This window comes from Terrapene carolina, unplaced genomic scaffold (genome assembly GCF_002925995.2).
Source record: "Terrapene carolina triunguis isolate 2854851 unplaced genomic scaffold, T_m_triunguis-2.0 Scaffold95, whole genome shotgun sequence".
NCBI classification, from domain to species: domain Eukaryota; kingdom Metazoa; phylum Chordata; order Testudines; family Emydidae; genus Terrapene; species Terrapene triunguis.
In genome coordinates this window covers 32057085-32080532 of record NW_020664446.1, presented here as the reverse complement: position 1 = coordinate 32080532, position 23448 = coordinate 32057085, and the positions used below count along the sequence as shown (strand labels likewise).

At 39.3% G+C, this 23448-nt stretch overlaps 1 protein-coding gene across 2 annotated transcripts; it reads right to left on the bottom strand.

Annotated features, from left to right (window-relative positions):
- Positions 1 to 325: 325 nt before the first annotated feature.
- On the bottom strand, positions 326 to 14038 carry LGI1 (leucine rich glioma inactivated 1). 2 transcript variants are annotated; one of them, XM_024192619.1, is made up of 8 exons: positions 13830 to 14038; positions 13421 to 13492; positions 10019 to 10090; positions 9852 to 9923; positions 3870 to 3941; positions 1921 to 2090; positions 1314 to 1478; positions 326 to 1229 (listed from the first exon to the last, which is right to left on the bottom strand). In XM_024192619.1, exons 1-8 carry the CDS (start codon positions 14018 to 14020, stop codon positions 412 to 414), a joined length of 1632 nt encoding a protein of 543 aa, XP_024048387.1. In that variant the 5' UTR covers positions 14021 to 14038; the 3' UTR covers positions 326 to 411. The 2 variants fall into 2 exon arrangements, with proteins under 2 accessions (XP_024048387.1, XP_024048388.1); XM_024192620.1 differs by having other exon boundaries at positions 326 to 466; positions 13830 to 14020.
- Positions 14039 to 23448: the final 9410 nt, after the last annotated feature.

Here is a 23448-nt window from a genome sequence, read left to right as displayed (position 1 = left end):
TATTATATATGTGTATAATATATACACAAATAAAAATTATCACCTGTAAATAATCATATTTGGAATGTGAAAGACAGAAAATGTAAACATTTTATTTGGCAGTTGTTGTCAAACAGGTGAATAAATAAATGGAAAAGTACATCTTAATACTTTTAGCAACAGATGCAGTTGCACGCATATTTACATATTGTGGATGCAAAGAACAGTTAATTTAATTTCTTTTTGTTAAAAAATGCAACTTCCAACACCACTAGACTTGACAATTAAAGATGAAGATACTAGTAATACTTGGTTCTAGCAATCTCAACTTTTAAAGGCATTCATCTGGAAGTAGGATAAGAGTCATCATGCATTTAGTTCATTTTGTCCACTTATGGTAGAAAGTCTGATGTAATCTCAGAATTATGAGTGTCATGCACTTAAGTCAACTATGACATGTTTATAAATTAATGTAGTTCCCTTAAAACTTGAAGCAAAGAGAAAATCGCGTTTATCAATGGAAACATGTGTGAAAGATCTTGGTGCCTGTATGTTTAATTCTTGAAACTTCACAAATTTTGCCTTTTCAGTATCCCAATAATAGACTTGAGTAAAAGAATAATCACTTCCAAGAATGGCATATTGATAATTGTTTATCTGAAGAGGCTGGAATACCATTGACCCTCGGGATGGCATTCTTTGTAAATCCAGAAATGCTGAACCTCCCCATTTCATTACTTTCGAATCACCAATAAATCTTGTTAAACAAATGTACACATCCTCTTTCACTCTGAAGTGTTTCACTGCATACACATCCTCCATATCTTGGATCTCGAGACGCTTAACAAATTCAGTTGTTCCTTTGTTCCATTGGTATATTACAGGTCTTTGGGAACTACTAGACAGAATTAAATGAGGTTTGCCGGCTATTTCAAGATACTCCACATCAGTATCTCTGTACCACGCATGCAGAGATTGATGGGAGTAAAATCCATTTCCATTCCATTTGTAAACCGTGGTAAAGCCAGCTTTTGAACTGTCTGCAACAACAAAATACCAGTCTTCTGCAATCCTGAAAGTTTCGATGTCATTGGGTTTTCGGATTTTAAGAATTTCAATATCTTGAATTTTTATAAACTTATTAGCAAAAATATCTCTTTTATAAATATGGGAGCCTCCAAAGAGCTGGGCAACAATGACATACAGCTGAGTCTCAATAATTATGGGCTTACACACAACAGTTGAAGTACCTACAAAAATAAAGATAAAGGACAATGTTAGCACCGCCTTTTAGATCAGGTAATGTAATGTTATTTGGCATGCGTTATTCATACCTGTAATGTTGTCATAATTCCTGAAAGACCCTTCTACATGGTCCCATTCAAGAAAGATGCATTTTCCAGTAAAAGGTTGGGCAATAACCACATGCTCATCATTCATGTAGGAGAAAGTATCTACTGACAGAGACTGATATGGCAGGGATTCATAAACAGCAAATTCTGCAAAAGCGCACATAACATTTGATAATTAAAGGTAGCATTTCTTTCCACATGTATTTTTTCACCATATTAAAATAATGTCATGTTAATTGATACTGATTTATTTTTAAAGAATACATTTAATAAGTAGTCTAGTTTTCCTGCTAATAAGACAGAATTTTAAAGTCTGCTTATTCTTTCTGAACTGAAAAAGGAGGTTACCTGTTACATTTATAGTCCAGATTTTGCAATTATTACACAGGCAAATCTCCCATTAAAGTCTGAGTAAAGACTGTAGTAATAGATGCACAAAATGGTTCCTTTATCAGGTCTGAATCTGCAAGGAATTCCTGTTGACTCAGTGAGAGGTCCATAGGCAGACCGCTTGCAGAATTGGACCCTTAATTAGAAAATATAGCCTTGATTTTAAAGTAATCAGGTGAAATAATTTGGAACACATTACCTGTAATAATACAATCAAATTCCTTTGGAGAGAGGCTATTGATTTTACGCTTCTTATATTCTGGTGGACTTTCGCAAAAAATGTCTTCAACTGTTGCATTGGTGCTGCCCAGCCATTCCACTAACCATTTCAGTTTGCAGTCACAATTAAATGTGTTCCCTCTAAGATCCCTGTATAAACATAAACCACACACTGAAAATGATGAATTAGCTGTTGTTTTCAACAACATCACAGGACTAAAATAACAAGGACTTTTATAAAATGACTATTTCCTTGCTTTCTCTTCTGAGAATGCTGGACTTTCCTGAATTAATTTGTCCTGAACCAATTAAAAAAACCCAACCAACCAAAACCAACACAACAGTTTGTTAAAACTACTTGCAAAAACTTAAATAGTTTCAATTATACTAAGGAAATCAAGACAAACTTAGGTTGGGAATCAGTGGAAATATCTGCTCTTCCGTATTTTACTGATAACCATAAATTTACAGGTACTTAAATTCCTGTCCAATTTTTTGGCCCAAATCTTGGTTTTTTTTGTTTCTCATTGTTTAGCATTTCTGAACAAGAACATTATAGATGACACGGTGACAATTACTGTGACATGATAGATTAATTTAGTGGTCAGTGGACAGTTCCTCAGCTTTACCCCTTTTTCTTCTCTTCTTCCTCATTTAAACACGCTCATTTAGGGTCATAAGGGATATAACCTGAACTCCCTTTTGCATTAAACTATGGCCTTTGGAAGATACTGAGTGCCTCTTACAAGATGCTGAGACCCTCAACTCACATTATGTAGGAGGTGTCAAATGCCTTGCAGGACTGGGTGCCCTGTGAAGAGCACTGGGTATATGGGGAACTATAGTGGCTGGCTGGCGGTGTTCAAAGGCATTCTACATACACTTGGCAGACTCCAGAAGAAGGCCTCAGGGAGTACTGGAGAATGTGGATGAAGAACTATATTGAGGTATTGCAGAACTGCTGCTAACAGAAGCAGTGCAAAACCCCATGGTGCCTGTTGTCAGATTCTAGAAGGCATGCAGGGGTGAGGGAAGCAGCATGATCACTTGGCTATTTATGCTCTACATAGCCATGGAGTGCCATTGGGCCAGCTCCAGGACTTACTGGTGCAGGGAACATTAGGTATCTATTGAGGCTAACTTCTGTGTGAGTGTACTTGGGGAGCCAGAATTTTGCACATTGTCTCTAATGGGACTCTTCCAGTGGAATGACTGCAAGATCTGGTCCAAACATATATTTCAAAAATATATCTTGTACTTTTATAAATGTTTAAGATACTTTGGTTTACAAATTTAAAATTTAAAACTAGTTTACATTTTGTTTTGGTTGCAATTTGAGTTAGCCAGGTGTAAAGTACTTGTACTGAGATTTTTAAATGATCATTGCATTTAAACATAGCCTCCTGTTAGATTATATTGGAAACCTGAAATGTTCTCATTCTCATCAAGTATTCTCCCTGCTTTCATATCATGTCCTCTTTGCATTACGAAGGATGTGTCTTTTTCTTATTTCAATGGCCACATATAAGTATCATATTATTGGGATTATGACCATATAGAATTCTTATTTTATTTTATCTATATATAAAATATTATCTGGGAAATATTATACAATATACAATTTTACAATTATTGACAGCAATAAACATAAATCAAATCCACCCTTGCATCTACCACCTTCACCCACCAATGTGATAGGATCCTCCCACTGTCTACTGGCCTAAATGTCCACTGGGTCACGGGAGTGTCCTGTTACTAGATCTATCTTGTATATTTTACATCATTAAAGAAGTTAAAAGAGCGGTGAAAATTAATATACCCAAAATTCCAAATCAAGTACTTTACAATATCTTGCAGTCATCACCAATAGGCAATGGCCTGTTTTTTCTAACCATAGTGTCTGAAAATAAGAAATTGCTGATTTCTTACACATTTGTTAAAGAATCCAGCCCTTTGAATATGTCTTTTGGAAGTGTTTGGAGATTATTGTTTGCAAGGCTCCTGTAAAAGAAGATATGTCAACTCATCAGATATACATTTCTACAAATGCAATATTGTTTTTTATGGTAAAAACAATAATGTACTTCAATCCTTAGTTATACAAGATTACTTTAAAGAATATCTCATTTACCTTGTGACTTTTTCTTCTGCACACTTCCTATTGCTCTCTTGCTTTTCAACATTCTTGTAGCATTTACAGTACTTCACTCAGAGTGGTAGAAAATGTGATCATCTCTGGTATTTTGCCAACACCATTATTTTAAAATGATTAGCCATGACTGGACACACAAATGTCTTCCCTTCTGGATAGCCAGTGTGTTGTTATAATATTGCAATGTCCTGCCTCCATGTCCACTTTCTAGAAACTACAATCTATCTTAAACACTGAATCCATGATACGGTAAATAGCTCTCATTGGCTCATGGTTTCTGAAAATATCCAGTAACTAACATTTTTGGGAGTCAATAAGTTTATAAAACTGAAATTGGAGGTCAATATTGAGTTAAGCCTAAAAGTTTTCTTGCTTGGGTTAGTAAGGGATAAAAAATTATCTTACCAGCAAATAATAACAATACTATGGCTTTGATTGTCAAGAAAACTATCTTAAACTAAGAGAGTACCCAACAGTTTCAACTGGTAAAATTGGATAGAAGATGTGAACATACCTTTAAAATAGTTAATTCATTGTTTCCATCAGGTACACCCGTGTAAGCCCATGGATGATGCAAGGTTTTCACAAGTGTCACTGAGGGCATAACTAGAAGATAATGTGGTGGTGTCTTTGTGAGTCATTGCTTAATTTGGTCAGCAAAACCTTTGTCACTGGTGAGGATGCATGAAAAGGAAAGAAGCTAGCATGATTTTCAGATTCCAGTTGGAATTTGTGGCACTGGGCATTAGAAATAAAAACTATTTTTACTTGTAAACTGTACACATCTGGCAAGGAGGCATTTAGATACAATAGCTCTGATGGAGCAAAGCACATAACCACATGTTTAAGATTAAAGTTTAAAGGTTAATGTTTTTGTGTGTGAGTAATATGCCCTCTGTGGAACCATTTACATTTAGACCATAACTGGTTTATTGCAACTAATTTATAAACTCAAATTTGCCAGACATTTATGCATTTGCTTAACTTTATGCATTTGAGTAATTTGATATTAGTCAATGGAACTACTCACACGTGTAAAGTTAAGCACATATATGAACATGCAGGATCACAGCCTTATGTAATCTTTGATCACTGGATTATACCAAGCAGAGCACCATAATGGATACAGAGCTACCAAAAGTTCATCATTTTAATGGGAATCAGATTAACAGAAAAAAAATCTAGATTTATACATTGCGCAGATTCTTGGATGAAAGGTTGGCACTTTATATCTTCCATTATTAGAAAACATGCCATAAGATTTTATTATGCAACCTCTAGATGGTGCTCTTAGTAGTACCTGTGCAGAAAACACTTAGTTGGAAAGGATGGATGCTAATGAGGAAGTAAATGTTCAGTCGTGTGTAATTATGTTTGAAGACCCATATTTTAAATCTCAGAATGACATTTTGCTTTTCTGAAAAACTTCAAAAATGCCATCAAAATTACATCTTGTTCATGGAACTAATTTTCTACACTAAAATATTCTGCAATTTAGGGTTATGGCATTAAATGAGTCGGAAGTGCAATTATACCACTCCTACGCTTTTAAAAAATATTCCACTCTGCAAAATGAATTGTCTTGAATAGGTATACTAGATGCGACTATGCTACAGTGAGGACACATTCCAATTATTAGTTATTTGCATAAATGAAAAATACAGATGTTTGAGTAATTTTACTGTATTGCAGAAATTCACTTGTGAAAAGGAAATGGGCGGAGTATACAGAACAAAGGTCATATTCTGCCATCACTTCATAGAACTCATCAGTATGCATAATTACCATGAATCTCTTTGATGTATTTTGCATGACAATAGTATTCTGCTCTTCCTCAAGTGGAGTGTGCCTTAGAGAATCTACTTGTTATGCTCAGTATGTGTATATAGACACATTCTAGGAAAGGACAAGGATTGTACAAACAAGGATTAAAGTGGTCACATTCAGTAGTTTATGGGCCTGCTCCTGTAATTATTTTGCCTGCAAAACTCTGTTGTGACAATTGGGCCTATAACTTTTTGCCTATTTGGGAATTATCCATGAAAAGTAAGTCAAGTTATTTTCAATAAAGAGTGTTATAAACTGGTGCAAGAAAATCAGACAGAAAGACTGAATGAGTCCAAACAAGAAAATGCAGGTCTGGAAATTAATGAACCAAAATTGGTGTGTCAAATATTAGCCCCAATTGGTGGACAAAATAATGAGGGGATAAACTATGTCACCCACATTCCACCCCCTTTTGGGTAGGGGAGTGTCTTTAAAATACTTAGAAAAATCTCATCTTGACTTGACTCAACGTGTCTCATCTCATCTTCCCTGACCCCAAGACAGAAGGAGCAGACCTGACCGAAGGATTTTCTTTCTGAGCGGAAGGTCATCAGGTGTTGCTCTTGTTTAAGCTCTCTCTCACCTATTCATTGGATCCTGAAATCAACTATAGTGCATGCATCAGCACAGTGAGATGATGGTTTATCCAGCCCTGCCCTGTCTAAGGAAAAAAGCACCAACCCAGATGATGTCCTTGACCAGAATGTGAGCCTGGGACCACAGCAACAGTTGCTGTGGACGACACACGAGTCTAAGGCATCCATTCGTAACAGAACACTGGTTCCAAGGACATCAACAAAAGCTATATTTCCCCCACCCTTTCTATTCTGCCTCTTCTCCACGGAAGTAAATACCTTTCACACATCAGGACTGAGAGTAAAATTAACCCTTTCCTTTTCATCACAGAAAGGTTGCTGGTATAAGAGACTGATATTTTACCTCCAAAAGAAGAAAAACTTTAATAGCTTTTGATTGTTTTGCATAATTACTCAATTTCATTTTAGTATAAATGTTTCTTGTTCTTTCTTGTGTTTTAATCAATACATTTCCCGCTTTAGAATGAGTGCCTTTGGGTGTTTGCCAGAGAAACTAAGTAAACCAGGGTCTCTGTAGAAACCCCTTCCCACTCCCCAAACCCTTGTAACACTGTTTCAGTGTTGGGCAGTGAAAGAGTTTATAACATCTTTTAACTCTTTTGGCCCTTGAGATCAATACGACATTTATTGGTGCTGTGACTCAAATCTCAAAGGGTTATACAAATGTGGCAATTGGATTGCTTGGCAAGCAACTGAATGTTTTCATAATTGGCTTTGGGAAGTAAAAGGTCATTAAAAAGATTAGGAGCACAAAGCATGAGAAACTGCATCTGTTTCACTCTCATTAATGTTTCAGGATTTTATTTTGATTTTGTTTCAAACACTTTATCCAAGTGCCTTGTTTTAATTGTGTTTCAACTTTTATTTTTTTCCTTTTCCTCTCATGATCCGTGATTTTTAATTTTGCATTTTGATTTTGACCATGGTTGTATCCTGTTTGTTTTTTTTGAGGTCAGTAAATGCTTGTAAGTTAAAATGTTTTCCAAAAAGACCCCTCAAAAGAGCAAAGTTAGTAATAAAACTTATTTTATTGCTGCAGAAGCCCAGGGAAATATGAATCCTTTCTCTCAGGTGAAACCCCTTTAGATGTTTCTAGTAGTTTTAGTTCTGCAGAGGCTGTTCTACATGAATTAACTATCATAAGGGAAGACAGGCTAATCCACCCACAATTCCCTTTGTGGGTCCTTAAAGAATGAGACTTCTTGGAGAAAAATTGGCTTCTGGAGCGGGCTTCACCATCATGGCTGGCACCCCTACTATCTCCTGGGTCCCCAGACCTTCTTCAACCTAATCCTGAGAGATACCCTGATCAGAGGGGGCCAAAAAAAAGTACCCTGATGACATTGCCACTTCTACCAGCTTCAGCTGAATCCCAAACACCCTGGGATGAAATAGGATCGGATTTTAACAATAGAAACAACAACAGCTCTAACCCATCTCAATTAAGAGACTATCAGACAAGGGGGGTTTTCCTTCTAAAAACTCTCTCCAGTAAAGGGAACAAAAAATGTCAAAATGGAAACCTTATTTAATATTTACATTTCAAATGCTTTACCTGGTTTTCCTTCTTTTCTTTATCTTTAATACAAGGTTTAAAGGATTTTTAATGATGCGCTTGCCATGGCTTTAAGCAGGCTGAGGTCTCTGTATACCAAACCCTGAATCTTGTTTAACACTGTTTAATGTTTGACAATGACTGGGTTATGTTAACACCTTTAGCCCATATATTCCATCTAGATTAATACAACAACTCACGTATTGAAGATTAGCTCTGCATGTGAAGAAACTGCATGATATATAAACCCATTTCTCAAGATTATATGTGCAACCACATGCAGACAACAATAGCTGCTCAGAATACTGTCTCATCTCCTACATACACTTTCCCTTAGAAAACTACTGAGGGGTCCCTACAAGCCAGCACAACAGTTAAGACATGATGTTATTTTTAAATTGTATGCTTTGCAGAATAGGGACAGTATCTTCCTCTGTGCTGGAAAAACACCTTGCACACTGATAGCAGCAGCCACACAATAAATAAATTAATAAAATAAATAATTTAATAATTTAATAAATAAAATAATTTCTGCATGTAAAGCTATTCATGTTCCTAAATGTTTTCAGTTTACAGGCCCTTCAGGTTATCAACAACCTTATCCCATCCTCTGTCTTTTTTTAACTATGCCATAATTATACCTGTAGACATATTTTTATGTATATACCACACATCTTATGTTTCTCTCTCTCTATTGTCCCAGTCCTAAAAATGTTTATGCATGCGAATAACTTTACACAATAGTCACAGTGAACTCAGTTTACACCAGATAAGGACCTGGTCTGTAGTATCCTATGATGCATTTGTTATATGATGCAGAATTCGGTGAAATGTAATTAATTACATTTGTGCATTTACCATATGTAGGTGAAATTGTGCTTTCCCCTGCATCTGACCATATATGAAACAAAAAGCCAAATGACCTTGTACACCTCTTAGAGGCTATTATATTGAGGACAAAAGGTCAGAATACACTCCCCCTCATATGACAAATACACCAAGATATATGCCTGTGAATGCAAATGATCAGAGTAGGGTATTCAGACATATGTTAGGCACACCCCACACATTTTAGACAATTAATGTTATTTAGACTTTATAGACAGCAAAATCTCCATAACAAAGCCTCATTTTCTTACAATATTTTGGTATATTTTTCTATATAGTAAAGGTAGCTGCTATATTTTGAAAGGAAGTTCATTCAATTTTTTATAAACAATTAATTTGATATGAATACATATAGTTTGTAAAAACTGGCTGAAAATGCCACACACCTTTTGACTAAACATGACAGTAGCTTAGCTTTGATAAATCAGACCCTGTAAATACTGTACATAAATTTGCAGTTAAATGTTACAGGTGTTAGTATACTGTCCTGGGCTCACATGCTTTCAGTTTCTACTTCTGTATTTTTGTTTCTTGATTTAACTTGAAATTGGAGCTTTTCTTAGTTTAGCTGATTGTCTTTTTAAAACTATTCTTGAACAGCAAGATCATAATCCTGTTCTTGCTCCTCTGATTAGGGTGTGGGAGAGAAGGGGAAGCAGCCAAATGGACAGTTTTTGCATCATTCTTTCTGCACAGGGCGGGATAGACATGGCCTGGCTGAGGAGTTTTTGTTTTTTTTGCCATTTCTGGTCTACATAATATGAATATTGACATTGTTTAAGCAACAAACGCCAATGATTATATAATATCAAATGCTAAATTAAACCACACAGTGGTTCAGTTACTAAAGTAAATACACACTACTAAGTAATACATGAAAACATTTTACTTACAGGTGAATTAAAGATTTCAGTCCTCGAAAAGTATTTCTTGAAATTGACTTAATGCTGTTGTTCTCTATGAACCTGTAATGGGTCACAAATTCATTTTGGTTAAAGCAGTGCCTGTAACTTGGAAAACCCACCTAGTCCATAATTCTAGAAACATTTTGTCCACTCACAAATATTCTAGATGAGGAAGGCCCATGAAAGCATCATCGCTAATAACATCAAACGAGTTTGATGTAAATAACCTGCATAAGGAAATACAAAATAAACGGTTAGATTTTTATACTTTTTAGAGCATGATCTAGAAGTCCCCATGCAGACCAAACTCTCAGTGACCACATTGAAGGTTTTGTCTGTGTAAGGGTTGCAAGATAATATGGCTAAAGTGCACTGCCCATATATGGCATAGTATAGTGCAATCGTTCTCAACCTGTGTCCCACGGGTTGCTAGCAGCATAATCAACACACAGCTGTGGCCCATGTGAAATCCTTAGGGCCATACAGATAATATATGTACTGTGTGGATGTGGCCCACATAACACATAGAGAGCTGCATATGCAGCCCACAATGGTAAATAGGTTGAGAAACACTGACCCTAGGGAGCAGGAAAACTGCTTTGCTTTCTAGACTAAGGACTAGATCCTCAGCTGAAGTGAACTGATGTAACTCCATTGAGTACAGTAGGACTTAAGCACGTGCTTATCAGGCCAATTAGCTACCTATGCAAGCTCCATGAAACTAATGGGACTGCACAAGTATTACTAAAGACATACCCAGAAGACAATGAGGTGCACAGGTATCTTAAAGGGCCTGAATTACCCTGCAGAACCTTTATTTCTGATGGTGATGTGGGAGAAGACCCTAGCTTGACATTCAGATTCCAGGATGAGTTTGCAGAGCTGGCAGTTAGGAAAAATCTTTAACTTGTGAAATGAGCATATTTGAGATATAATAAGCATGGATCCCTTAAAGCCATTTTAACTTAGTGTTCAGAGTAGAACCATATTTTAAAATGGATTTTGCCTACTGGAGGTGGTTCATAGTGCAGGTTTCATTATATTTACATTATATTATATATGTATATATTTTTCTTTTTGTCTATCATATACTGCCACTACATTTAATTTTTCCTATAAAAATCTTTTAATCTTTCATAAAATTGATTAGTGTTCTGTCCTATTTATAATTAATAGACAAGTTTGCATTTGGCGATTTTAAATCAGTTTTGGATTGCCACACCCCTAATATGCCAGGGGATTGTCAACGAAGATGAACATTTCCTCAATGGAATTACAATCAGCTGGACTTCAAGGGAACATGGACTTATAGTGTAATATCCAAAGGCACTCAAAGATTCAACATTACAAAGCATGAATTAATATATTTAACTTAATGAGTTAATTTCTTCGTTGGAATCCTGCATTAAAAATAATTTCAAGTTAAATTATTTTCTAGCTCTGCTACTATAGGTTATACTTTCTCCAGTTAAAGAGTTTGACATAGATTTATAGGAATGGTTTTAATAGGAAAGATTTCCTCACATGTATGTTTCAAAAGCTTGAGATCAAATCTTGCCATCAGACCCACGTGGTAGAATTGCATCATAGTTTGCCTGCAATTCATATTTATTTATTTACTATTAACATAATTGTCTCAGGGTACTTTTTATTTGATCACTATCTACCCTCTTTGTAGTATATAGGAATAGGATAGTATCCCTTTAAATAGTTTATGAGCCCTCTAGTCTATTGGCATTGCCTATGTTCTATGTTTTAGAAGCTGCTCGAACCCAACCAGAGCAGCAGGGTGTATATGAAGTTAAGTTTTCTTTCATCCCTCTTCTCCCAACTGTGGAATGGGTTGAGATTTTTTTGTTCTAAATCACAAATTGGTTTCTTAAGTGAGCAATCTGGGGATAGTTTGTATTGTTTTAGTGTACTACTTGTCAAAACCCACAATGGAACAAAAACTGCTTTTGTAAGTTTGGAGATTATGTTGCAGCATTTTGTTAGCAACAACATGTGTTACATGTGTTAGTGAAGTGAATGGTATATCATGCAAATACAGCCTGAGGTATTTATTTATTTATTACCATAGGACCTAGTCATAGACCTGGACCCCTTTGTTCTAGGTGCAGTACAAACACAGTGCAAAAAGACGGCCCCTGTTCCAAGGAGCTCTCAGTCTACCGCACTTAACCTATTCTATGGCCCATGCTAGACGTAGGATTCCTAAGCGTAGGTGGCATAGCACAGCCAAGAGGGAGGATTATGATGTCCTTTTCACTTTACTGACATACAAGCAACATAATACAAATACAGCTACTTCATTTTCTGTCTGTTGGAAGGCCCAGCTCAGAAGTCATGTGGGCTTTGTCCCTTTTGCAATCTGTGACCACTTTGGAAAATCTTGTAGAGAATAATGCACAATGGAACAGTATTCAGGTTTCCATAGTAACTACATTTACCTATTTACCCTGTATCCAAAATTGTACAGTGTGCCTGCACCTCCTTATCAGCTCCACTTGAGGTAGAAAAGCACAGCTTGAGTCATGGCTTCAGCTACCCGAGCACCAACAGTTTAATGTAACAGCCTTAGTGCTCTAATACATCAAAAATTCACTTTGTAGCAAATCTACTGCACATGTGAAATCAGTCATACACAGGTGTCCTATTTCATTTTTGAACAGACTGAAAAAAGTCTCTTGTCAGGTTTCTGAAACAAATTTGGATACATCTCAAACTGATAGCAAACCCAGTACAAACAGTTTAGGTTTACGTCTTCTATATCTTTATACAGCTAGTGATTATATAATCACTCTTCCAGTTTTCTGGAAAGCTATTTCTCTGGAGAATCTGTAAAATTTTACACACAAATGAATCTAAACATCTAACAATATTCCAGTGTTCTGTTCAGTGCACACACTGTCATAGTGTGTGATTTTGTAATGACTGCTTGAGAATTTACAGTTTTCATCAATCTCACTACTTTAGAGAATGCAAAATAACAAATGATGGTCCAAATCCAGTCCCTACCTAGGCAAAACTCCTATTGAAGTGTCTACACTTCTACTGAAATTAATGGTAGTTTTGCCTGAGTAAGGACTTCATTGAAATTAAGGGTCTGATCCTGAGACATCCTGAAGATCTCATCAATGGGGATCAGGCCCTAAGATTGCAGAAAAGAAACAGGCATAGTTGTGGTAATGCTCAGACCCCTTCAGTAACGTCCATTAGAGTACAATACATAAGAGGATAGCATATCTGTCATCACAGAAAGCAATCTTCAGAATTTAATCCATTCCAACTAGCACTGACAGCAAATAATAATAATTAATAATTAATAAAACCCCAAACCACCAAATAAGTACATACAGTTTAACACCCCCACCCCATTAAACATATGCCATCTTTCAAAATTACCTTTACTTTAAAGTCTAACTGTTTGTGTATTTTGATGTGTAATGGATCCACCCTTGCTATTTCTTATAAAATGAGTATTCAGACTCTTACTATATTGTTTATGGATAGATATGTTTCATAACAAATAATCATATGATATAAATATTTCTCACAGAAGCTGCAGAGACGGTGTGAGCAAAAAACTCCCTTCTGGGATTTTAGTAAAAGCAGATCTCACAAAGGATCTGGAAAGAAGGGGGAAAAAATTGTGTTAATGTGATCTCAAATATTCATCATTACAACACTGAGCTGTGAATCACAATATAATTTCTTTACATAGCTACTATTAATTAAAAATAAAAACAAATCTGTTACAGTTTTCACATAATACAGAAAAAGGCAGAAAAAGGTACACGTATAGAAGAAGGAGATGTAACACACATTTTAACATTTTATCTGATGATTGTGAATGCGGAAGGTTTATTCCCTACTGCAAGCATCGTTCAGTCTGCGCTGAAAACACCAAACATAATAGTTCATTTTAAATAATAAATTAAATAACCAAATGCTTACAGCCCTTACAGTGAGATAACATCAGGCGGAACGCTGGTTGGAATAGATCTGGCATTTTCACATAAAGCATTATCTTTGGTACAAGTACACCAGGCAGGACATTTTGGCTTCACTGATTTCTTCCCTTCAGTCAGCAAAAGCATACATAAAAGGCATAGGAAATAAGCAATTCTTCTAAAGGGTCTGCTGGCATTTCCCATTCTTTTGATCCACTCTGGTTCCAGCCAGTTGAAAGAATATCCCAAAACATGAACAGGGCTTCTTTATTCAGTCGCTGGATGTCTTTCTATAAGGCCAAGTCAATATTTGTCTCTCCTTTTCCAACCCTTTTCCCTTTCCCTCTGTATCTGTTATTGAAGATAGAAACCTGCAGCTGATCTCTGTGTTTCTACTCACTCAGGCAACGTACTGCTCAGAGAAGGGACCTGCGAGGTGCTGTAAGATGGGGAAAATCCAACCAGCTGTAGGGAGGGAAAAAAAAAAAAAAGACTTGCATCACCACAAAAACACTGAGCACAACACAGCATTAGATTGCAAGTTGATGTAACTGAGAAAATACACTGCTTTCTGTTTTCATAGGGAGGCCCTTCCTTGTTACCAAAAATAGTACAGCATTATGTTTTGCTGGTGGGTGGGTGAGTGGGTGTGGGGTGGAATGTGCATGTGTGGGGAGAAACAGTCATCTTTTTCTGGATCCTTACAACCTCATAAACCTTTGGGAATTGTGCTTTACATATTACAAGCAACCGGAGAAGTAAAAAAGCCAGTATTCACTGGAAAATGAAATTGAGTGAAACCATCAAAAGCATTGCTACAAAAGCTGTTAGATTAATTTCTATCCTTGGCCTTTATTGCACATGTTTGTATCACTGAAAAACAAAAAGGCACACATGGAAAATATTACTGAGTATGAGAGAATGCCTACAACTGTCATTTCTAAACAAAATATTCTACCATGCAAAGCTTTTGCCACACTGCATTTTTTAAAGAACACCCTTACCTGTCTCACATGTCTGCTAAATAGAGTGCATCACTGAATGTTCAAAATAAACAATATTCAATAAAGTTCAATTTAGAAATTTATTTGGTTGCCCGATTTGATTATTTTTAGAAGAAAAAGTGAAAGCTGGCTGTTTAAAGCATCTAGATACATTACAACTACAACAAAGAAAGGATCTTATTTCAGTGGGAGCAGTATTGGGACCTATCATCATTATTCATTATTATTATTTATTTATTAATTAGTGTTACAATAGTACCTAAAGCCCCCAATTGAAATTAGTTCCCTTTTGTGCTAAGAGCTATACAAACATGTAGAAAGAAATTGTCCTTGCTCTAAAGATTTTACAATAATATAAGTATTAATACATTTAATATTGTACATAGACTTTTAAATTTTCAAAATTAAACATAAATATAGCAAGAATAGTAAAACAGAACTAATCAAAGTCAAACATTTAGAAAGACATATTTCATGGCTATGTTTTGCACTTTACTTTGCACATCTAATTTGAAGATCTCAAAGAACATTGCAAACATTAATGCATTTAAACTTATCATACCCATGTGAGGTATATAGCATTATCCCCATTTACCAGATTAGAAAACTGAGGCACAATGAACTTTGCTTGAGAAAGAAAAGTGGAGAGTTTAACACAGCCCTGGTTGCCTAGGCAACCAAGGTTGGGAGAATGGCTATGTACATAACTGAGTTTCAAGATTACTTCTGGCATGTAAGAGTCATAGATTTTAAGGTCAGAAGGGACTCATTAGATTATCTAATCTTATCTCCTGTTAACACAGTGCATAGAATTTAACTCAGTTACTTCTGTAACTTATGTTTCACTAAAGCATATATTTCAGGAAAAGCATCCAGTTTTGATTTGAAGACTTTAAGACATGGAGAATCCACCACTTCCTTGGGTAGTTTGTTACAATGGTTAAATAGCCTCATAGTTAAAATTTCTGCCTTATTTTTAATTTCAATTTATCTGACTTTAGTTTCCAGCCATTAGTTTTTGTTATGTCTTCCTCTGGTAATTTAAACATCCTTTTAGCATTAGGTATTACCCCCCACCCCCGAAAGTACAGTCATTTCTTGATCTTCTTTTTGATTAACTAAACAGATTGAGCTCTTTAAGTGTCTTACTGTAAAGATGCTTCTTGTTGGGCTGGACCTTAGGGTTTGTTTATACAATGAGTTAGTGCCCAGTAAACTGGGGTGTAAATCTTCAGTGTTCCAGTGAGCCATGCATTAATTGTCCATATGGACTCTGCTGCTGTACACTAAAAGTTCCCTAGTGTGCATTGATGCAAAACACACTATCAGCCCCAGATTACTGCACACTGACACGTTATATAGACATGCCCATAGATAAATGGTCATCGCAAAATTATTGGGTCAATTTTATTCCTGGTATAATTCCTTTGAAGGCTTTCACTCTCTACTGAAGATTCAGTTCATGGAACTAAAGAATACCAAGGATGATGTCAGCCCACTACATCGGGGCCTTTAAAACAAAAGAAGGGAGAATCTTTCCAACCCTGGAATATGATAGAAAAGAGAAGGTAAAGAAGAAGGCAAAAAGTGATGGCATCAGATGAGTGCAACATGGACTGTATTAGAGTCCCCATAGAAATATTTTCTTAATTCATATTGTGGAGATGTACTGCATAACAACATTTGGATTAGGCTGCGTGGGAAACCATTGTTGTGGGCTATGCCAAACCTAGTAGAAATAGAAATAAAGTTCTGATGAGCACCCTTCAGGAGTGCTGTTTTTTATATATAATTCACTTTGAATTACAAAGTGTGCATCTACCTACAGATCTAAAGAAAAGGAACATAACAGTGCCATAGAGCTGTATCTCCTACACTTACTTTTTGCTTTGCTGTTTTTAAAGATTATAAGGTATTGTAACTGTGAGATCCTTAGAATGGAAATCCCAGCTTTGTGCAGTGATGGGCGAAGCCCCCGCAGCACCCCCCGACCCTGTCCCCGGCAGAAGCTGTGGGACAGGGGAATCCCCCTTAGCGCCCCCCGGTTACCCCCCGGACCGGAAACTGTCTTGTACATAGTAGGTTGCAGGGCTGCTACTAGCAGATCAGGCTCCTGTAACAGATGTAGACGTCCTACAGAGCCTGCTTCTCAGAGAGATGCTCCAGAGATGCCTCTTCCATAAGATCCTTCAATGTACTGCCATGTATAGCTGAATGCAGTGTTGCTGTAGCTGTGCCGGTCCCAGGATATTATAGAGGTAAGGAGAGTGAGGTAATGTCTTTTATTGCATTTCAATGCACCAGTGCAGTTTTCGTATGCTTGAGAAAATGGGCCCTTGAAGATTGTGAAGAATCAAACCAAATTTCTCGTGTACCAGGCTGTTGTTATCCCTGCTCTCTTGTATGGTGGTGAAATCTTGTACAGTATCTCTTGTATCTCTTGTACAGTATACACCTCAAGGTTATTGAATGATACCATCAATGGTGCCTCCACAAGATCTTCCGAATCAAGTGGGATGACCGATGCACCAATATCAGTGTTCTGTCCCAAGCCGAAACCTCCAGCATTTAAGCTGGGCTGGTCATGTTCTTCGAATGCCTGAATATTGATTCCCAAAGCAGGTCACGTTCTTACAACTGAGCCATGGCCAATGAACGAGGGGTGGGGGAAAAAAGCGCTTCAAAGACACCCTCAAAGCCAACACGAAGTACAATATTGACATAAACTCATGGGAAACCCAAGCCTTCGACTGACCAAAATGGAAAAGGATCTTATGGCAAGGACAATTACAAAAGGATCTGTCTGGCTCGAAAGCTTGTCTCTCTTACCATCAGAAGTTGGTCCAATAATAGATATTACCTCACCTACCTTGTCTCTTTAGGTATGGCTGAAGTTAGCTAGTGGCCGAACAGTATATTACAGTTTAACGTTGATTACAGAAACCATTTAGACCAGTGGTCCCCAAAATTTTTACCTTTCCCCCCACTTACTCCTGTCCGCAACCCTTCCTGGAACTGGGGCCAGGAGTGGGGCTTTGGGAGGGGAGGGACACAGACAGGGGTAAGGGGGCCGAAGCTGGGGCCACAGCTGGGGACAGGGGTGGGGCCGGGAGCCTGGGCTGGGAGCAGAGCCCCAGGCATGAGGCCAGCAGCTGTGGTCTTGGGCATGGGGTTGGGTGCAGGGCTGGAAGTGGAGTGCCTGGTGGCAGCCAGGCCCCCGACATGGACTGGAAGCCGAGGCTGAGGCCAATGCTCTCTCCCCTACCTCCATGGAGGCTGGTTCAGGCCACAGCCACACCCCACATCCCGAATGTTCCTCTGTGCCTCCCTAGGGGAGCATGCCCCATAGTTTGGGGACCTCTGATTTAGACATTTGTGGTGTTATGCAGTGTAGTTGTAGCCATGTTAGTCCAGGATATTAGAGAGACGGGGTGGGTGAGGTAATTTTTTTGTGTGTGTGGTGCTGGCATTTTCAAACCCTTTATTCATAGTAGAGAGAGAATGAGAGCCTGCTTTTGAAGATGAAGATCTCAGATAGCAGTCTGATTGGAACAGAATCTACTTAAAGCTTACAAACATATTCTCTTCTTTTTAGGTCAAGTCTCCATATACTTGACTATCATGAGATGGTCAGAGAATTCTGAAGTGGTAGAGTTTTACAAATATGCTCCCTAATCACTGGACTTGTTTAAGTTTGATGGCTGTCATCTTTTTGGCTCTTTGTTAATACAAATAATTCATGCTGCTTCTGCTGGGGATAGGGTCCGGGGGGGGAATCGGCAGGCGCTAAGGGGGTTTCCCGTGTCCCACAGCTTCTGCCGGGGACAGGGTCGGGGGGTGCTGCGGGGGCTTCGCCCATCACACAGCTTCTGCTGGGGACGCTGGGCACGGGCCCTATGGGCCCAATGGCTAATCCGCCATGCACATTGTAATAAGGTACTGATGCTGTTATGAATCAAATGCTGTCCCCTTCTTATGGGCATGGAGTTTCCTGCCTGCAGTGGAACTTATATAGTTGTGCTGTTCAGAGGGAGGCAAGAGTTGTAGAGTTTGAACACGGTGCACCACCCTGTATGCTGTGGAGCGTAGCTCAGTCAGGGCTGCCATTCAGAAAGGATTCATGGTGGGGTGAGCCCAGTGGATTCACCACTGCATGGATCCACTAGTCCAGTGGTTCTCAACCTTTCCAGACTACGTAGCCCTTTCAGGAGTCTGATTTGTCTTGTGTACCCCCAAGTTTCACCTCACTTAAAAACTACTTGCTTACAATATCAGACATAGAAATACAAAAGTGTCACAGCACACTACTACTGAAAAATGGCTTACTTTCTCATATTTACCATATAATTATAAAATAAATCAATTGGAATATAAATCTTGTACTTACATTTCAGTGTATAGTAAATAGAGCAGTACAAACAAATCATTGTCTGTATGAAATTTTAGTTTGTATGGGCTTCACTAGTGCTTTTTATGTAGCCCGTTGTAAAGCTAGGCAAATATCTAGATGAGCTGATGTATCCCCTCCGTGTACCCCTGTGTGCTCCCAGGGGTACGTGGAGTCGGACTCCTGGTTGAGAACCACTGCACTAGCCTGTCTCCAATTTTCATACTGAGAAGAGAAAGTTTTGTGCTGTGGCGGGCAAAGCTATCCATTACAGAGGCAATATTTTACCATTGATGATGAAGCCCCAAGTTCCATTTTTTTAAGTTACTCATTTAACTCAACCATCAATCATCAAGGCATTTCTTTTGGATCTATACTCTAGCCACATTGTGACCCTCATGGAAACACTGAAATGTAGATTTTTCAGTAAGAAAATCATGTCTGTTAGTACAGAAATATTGCCACAGAACTGTACCACGATTCTCAGTGAAATTTTTTCTACCCTGAGGATCTTTATAATATACCTTCCATTTCAAATTGCATGTCAAAACAACCTGTTTCTCCACAAATATAAATATTATAAATGTTTATTTTATCACAGCCCTGTAAAAGAAGAGAGACAAATGACATTTTCCAGGTCTTGCTTATGCTAAGTTTTATATCTGCTTTCTTTCAATGAATTTGTATAAAAACAATATGGTTTGTGGATTTTCAGGTGCACACCCATGCTTCAATCATTGCAATATTTGACTTACTCGTTACCACTGCTGTCATTGTTGGTTTTCTGGCTCAACAGAACAAGCTATAGCCTGCTGTGTCCCACATCAGAGTGCCCGAACTGCTTCTAGGTCCATACTATTTTGTTTTTGCTTGTGATTCAGATTCTGATTAGACAGCAAATGATTCATAATTTGTTTCCTTGTTTTCAATGAGGTTTGTAGGGGTAGACTGAGGAGTTGTGAAATGTTTACCAGCTATCCCTGGCATGATTTAGGCATTGTTTTCAGTACTTCAGAGAATCTTCACCTTGCTGTGCAATGGAAGTGCACATTGGCAGACATGTTGCAGAATAGGCAGAGATGAGCTTGACTGTGCTGCTGGCTCTAGTTTGTTTTCATTGTGATATTTATAAATGAAGCCCAGCTGATTCTTTTAAGGAGAACTATATATGCCATTGCAAAAATAATGTGCAGTGTGTTTGGTTTTCTAGAAAATGGTCCTTAAAACTGACTGAGCTTTATAAGCAGTGATTTCTAAATCTGAATCTCACTGTATTCATTTTGTGTTCTGCTCCACTATCACTACTGGTAGGTGGCTACTGTAACCTGGCAACATGAAGAATTGCAGTAATCTATGTTCTGCAAAACCTCTTAAGGCTTAACTGCTAACTCCGATCATTAGCTTTTCCTTTAGCATTTGCTGTGCACCTTCCTTAACTTACAAATATGGATGATACATATATTGGTTACTTGTTTTCCCCTCTACTCTGTTTCTGCTGCATGAATTGGCTAAAGCAGGACAGAGCGTAGCAGCCATCCAAAAACAAAAAGGTGGAATGAGGCCAGTCTACTCCTTGGAGACATGAACATGTTTGTCTCAGGCCTGGTCTACACTAGGCTTTTATGTCGACTTTAGCGCCGTTATATCGAATTAACCCTGCACCCGTCCACACCAGGAAGCCATTTAGTTCGACATAAAGCTCTCTTTAAATCGATTTCTGTAATCCTCCCCAACGAGAGGATTAGCGCTAAATTCGACATGGCCATATCGAATTAGGCTAGGTGTGGATGGAAATCGACGGTAATAGCTCCGGGAGCTATCCCACAGTGCACCACTCTGTTGACGCTCTGGACAGCAGTCCGAGCTCGGATGCTCTGACCAGCCACACCCCCGGGAAAATTTGAATTCATTTTCATTTTCCTGTCTGGGCAGTTTGAATCTCAGTTCCTCTTTGGACATCGAGGGGAGCTCAGCAGCAGTGGCAACTATGCAGAGCTCTCCAGCAGAGATGGCCGTGCAATCCAATAGAAAGAGGGCCCCAGCATGGACTGATCGGGAAGTCTTGGATCTCATCGCAGTGTGGGGCGATGAGTCCGTGCTTTCAGAGCTGCGCTCCAAAAGAAGGAATGCTAAGATCTACGAGAAGATCTCCAAAGCCATGGCAGAGAGAGGCTACAGCCGGGATGCAACGCAGTGCCGCGTGAAAATCAAGGAGCTGAGACAAGGCTACCAAAAAACCAAAGAGGCTAACGGACGCTCCGGATCCCAGCCCCACACATCCCGTTTCTACGAGGCACTGCATTCCATCCTGGGAGCGGCCGCCACCACTACCCCACCCCTGACCGTGGACTCCGAGGATGGGATATTGTCCGCGGCCGGTTCCTCAGCGGACGGGGAAGAGGAGGAAGGAGATGAGGAGGACGAGGCAGTCGACAGCGCTGGCACCGCTGATTTCCCCGACAGCCAGGAGCTCTTCATCACCCTTACCGAGATCCCGTACCAACCGTCCCCATCCCTTACCCCGGACACAGAATCAGGGGAAGGATCAAGCAGTAAGTGCTGTAAACATGTAAACATTTATTTAAAACAGAACGGTAATATTTATACTATTAACAATGTATATTTATAAAAGTGCTGTAAACTAGTAAAAAAATAATCAGGTACAAAACAGGAATATTTACAAAGGTAACAAATGGGTTTTCATGATTTCTCTGTCTTAGGCTATTCTCAATTTAGTCCCAAGTATTTTAAAAAAATTTCACAATGTCCGTTACTACATGATTCCCAGGCCCAAGACGCTCCACTCCAAAGTCCCAGTGCACCTACGCGAAAATCCGGTCAATGTGGCCGGGGATCGACGAGAAATCCTCGTAGGAGAACTCCTCGTAGGTCTCGTGGAGGTAGAGCTCAAGCCTGTTGATCAGGTTCCGGGGTAGGGCGATCTTAGTGGGCCCTCCGTGGTAGCAGACATGTCCCCTCCACGCCACAATCAAGTACTCCGGGATCATCGCACGACATAACATAGCGGCATACGGCCCCGGTTTCTGCATGCTTTCCCGCAGCATGCGTTCTCTCTGGGTGTCCGGGATCCTCAGGAGGGTGATGTCGCTCATGACGCCCTGCTTTGAATTAGGGAGGGGAATGTTAGTATTGGGACTGCTTTACAGCCACGCGGTGGAGGGAGAGGGGCAGCATACAGGGATCTTTCCCTGGGACAGCCGCGAGGGGGTGGGACAGGGGCAGAGTTGATGCTGTCCTGATTGCTGGCAGCAGAGACTGGCATTGCTTTCAATGTGAAAGGAGGCCAGTGCTACTGCTGGAGTTTTAAGCAGCCACAAGTCTGCGGCTTACCATTATTGCCCGCTCCAGAAGTTCAGGTCTCCAGCCACAGTTCTCTGAACACTCCAAGACCTCCGCAAGTCCACAGGCACTGAAGGCGACGGCCGAAAATTCGACCTTGTCCTGAGTGCGCATGTGAGAGGTTCAGTGCATGGTCTTGTTCACAGAGAAAGACTAGGTTCTTTGTATACAATTTCATTTATCTGTCTCAGGAATTCAGTCCCTTTTTAAAATTCACACAGACACATCTGCGACTGTCTCCCAACCCAGCCTGTCAGCACACTCCCAGAGGCTAGCGCAGATTAGGCGGAGGAAGAAGAAGACGCGTGAAGACATGTTCTCAGAACTAATGGGCTGCTCCCAAGCCCAGGCAGCCCAGCAGACACAGTGGAGGGAGAACTTGTCACAAATGCACCGAGCAGTCATGGAACGGGAGGAGAGGTGGCGTCAGGAGGACCAACAGGCTACTGAAAAGCTGCTTGGACTAATGAGGGAGCAAACGGACACGCTCCGGCGCCTTGTGGATGTTCTGCAAGACCGGAGGCAGGAGGACAGAGCCCCGCTGCAGTCTATCTGTAACCGCCCTCACCCGCCACCAAGTCCCACACCACCCTCACCCAAAGTCCAAAGAAGGAGGGGCGGCAAGGGCCGTTAAAACTTTCAGTCAACCCCTGCAGACTGCTCTAGCAGTAGAAGGCTGACATTCCCCAAAATTTCATAAGTCCTTTCCTACCCACCTCACACAAGCCCCCGTCCAAGTTTCACCCCCCACGTTTCATGTCTGGTTCGCAATAAAATGTTTGTTTCTGTTCATTACTGTTTCAGTCAGGTTCTTTTGAGGGAGAGTCTGTCTGGAGGGGGGGAAGGGGCTTGGTAATTGGACAGGACAGTCACCTTTAGCA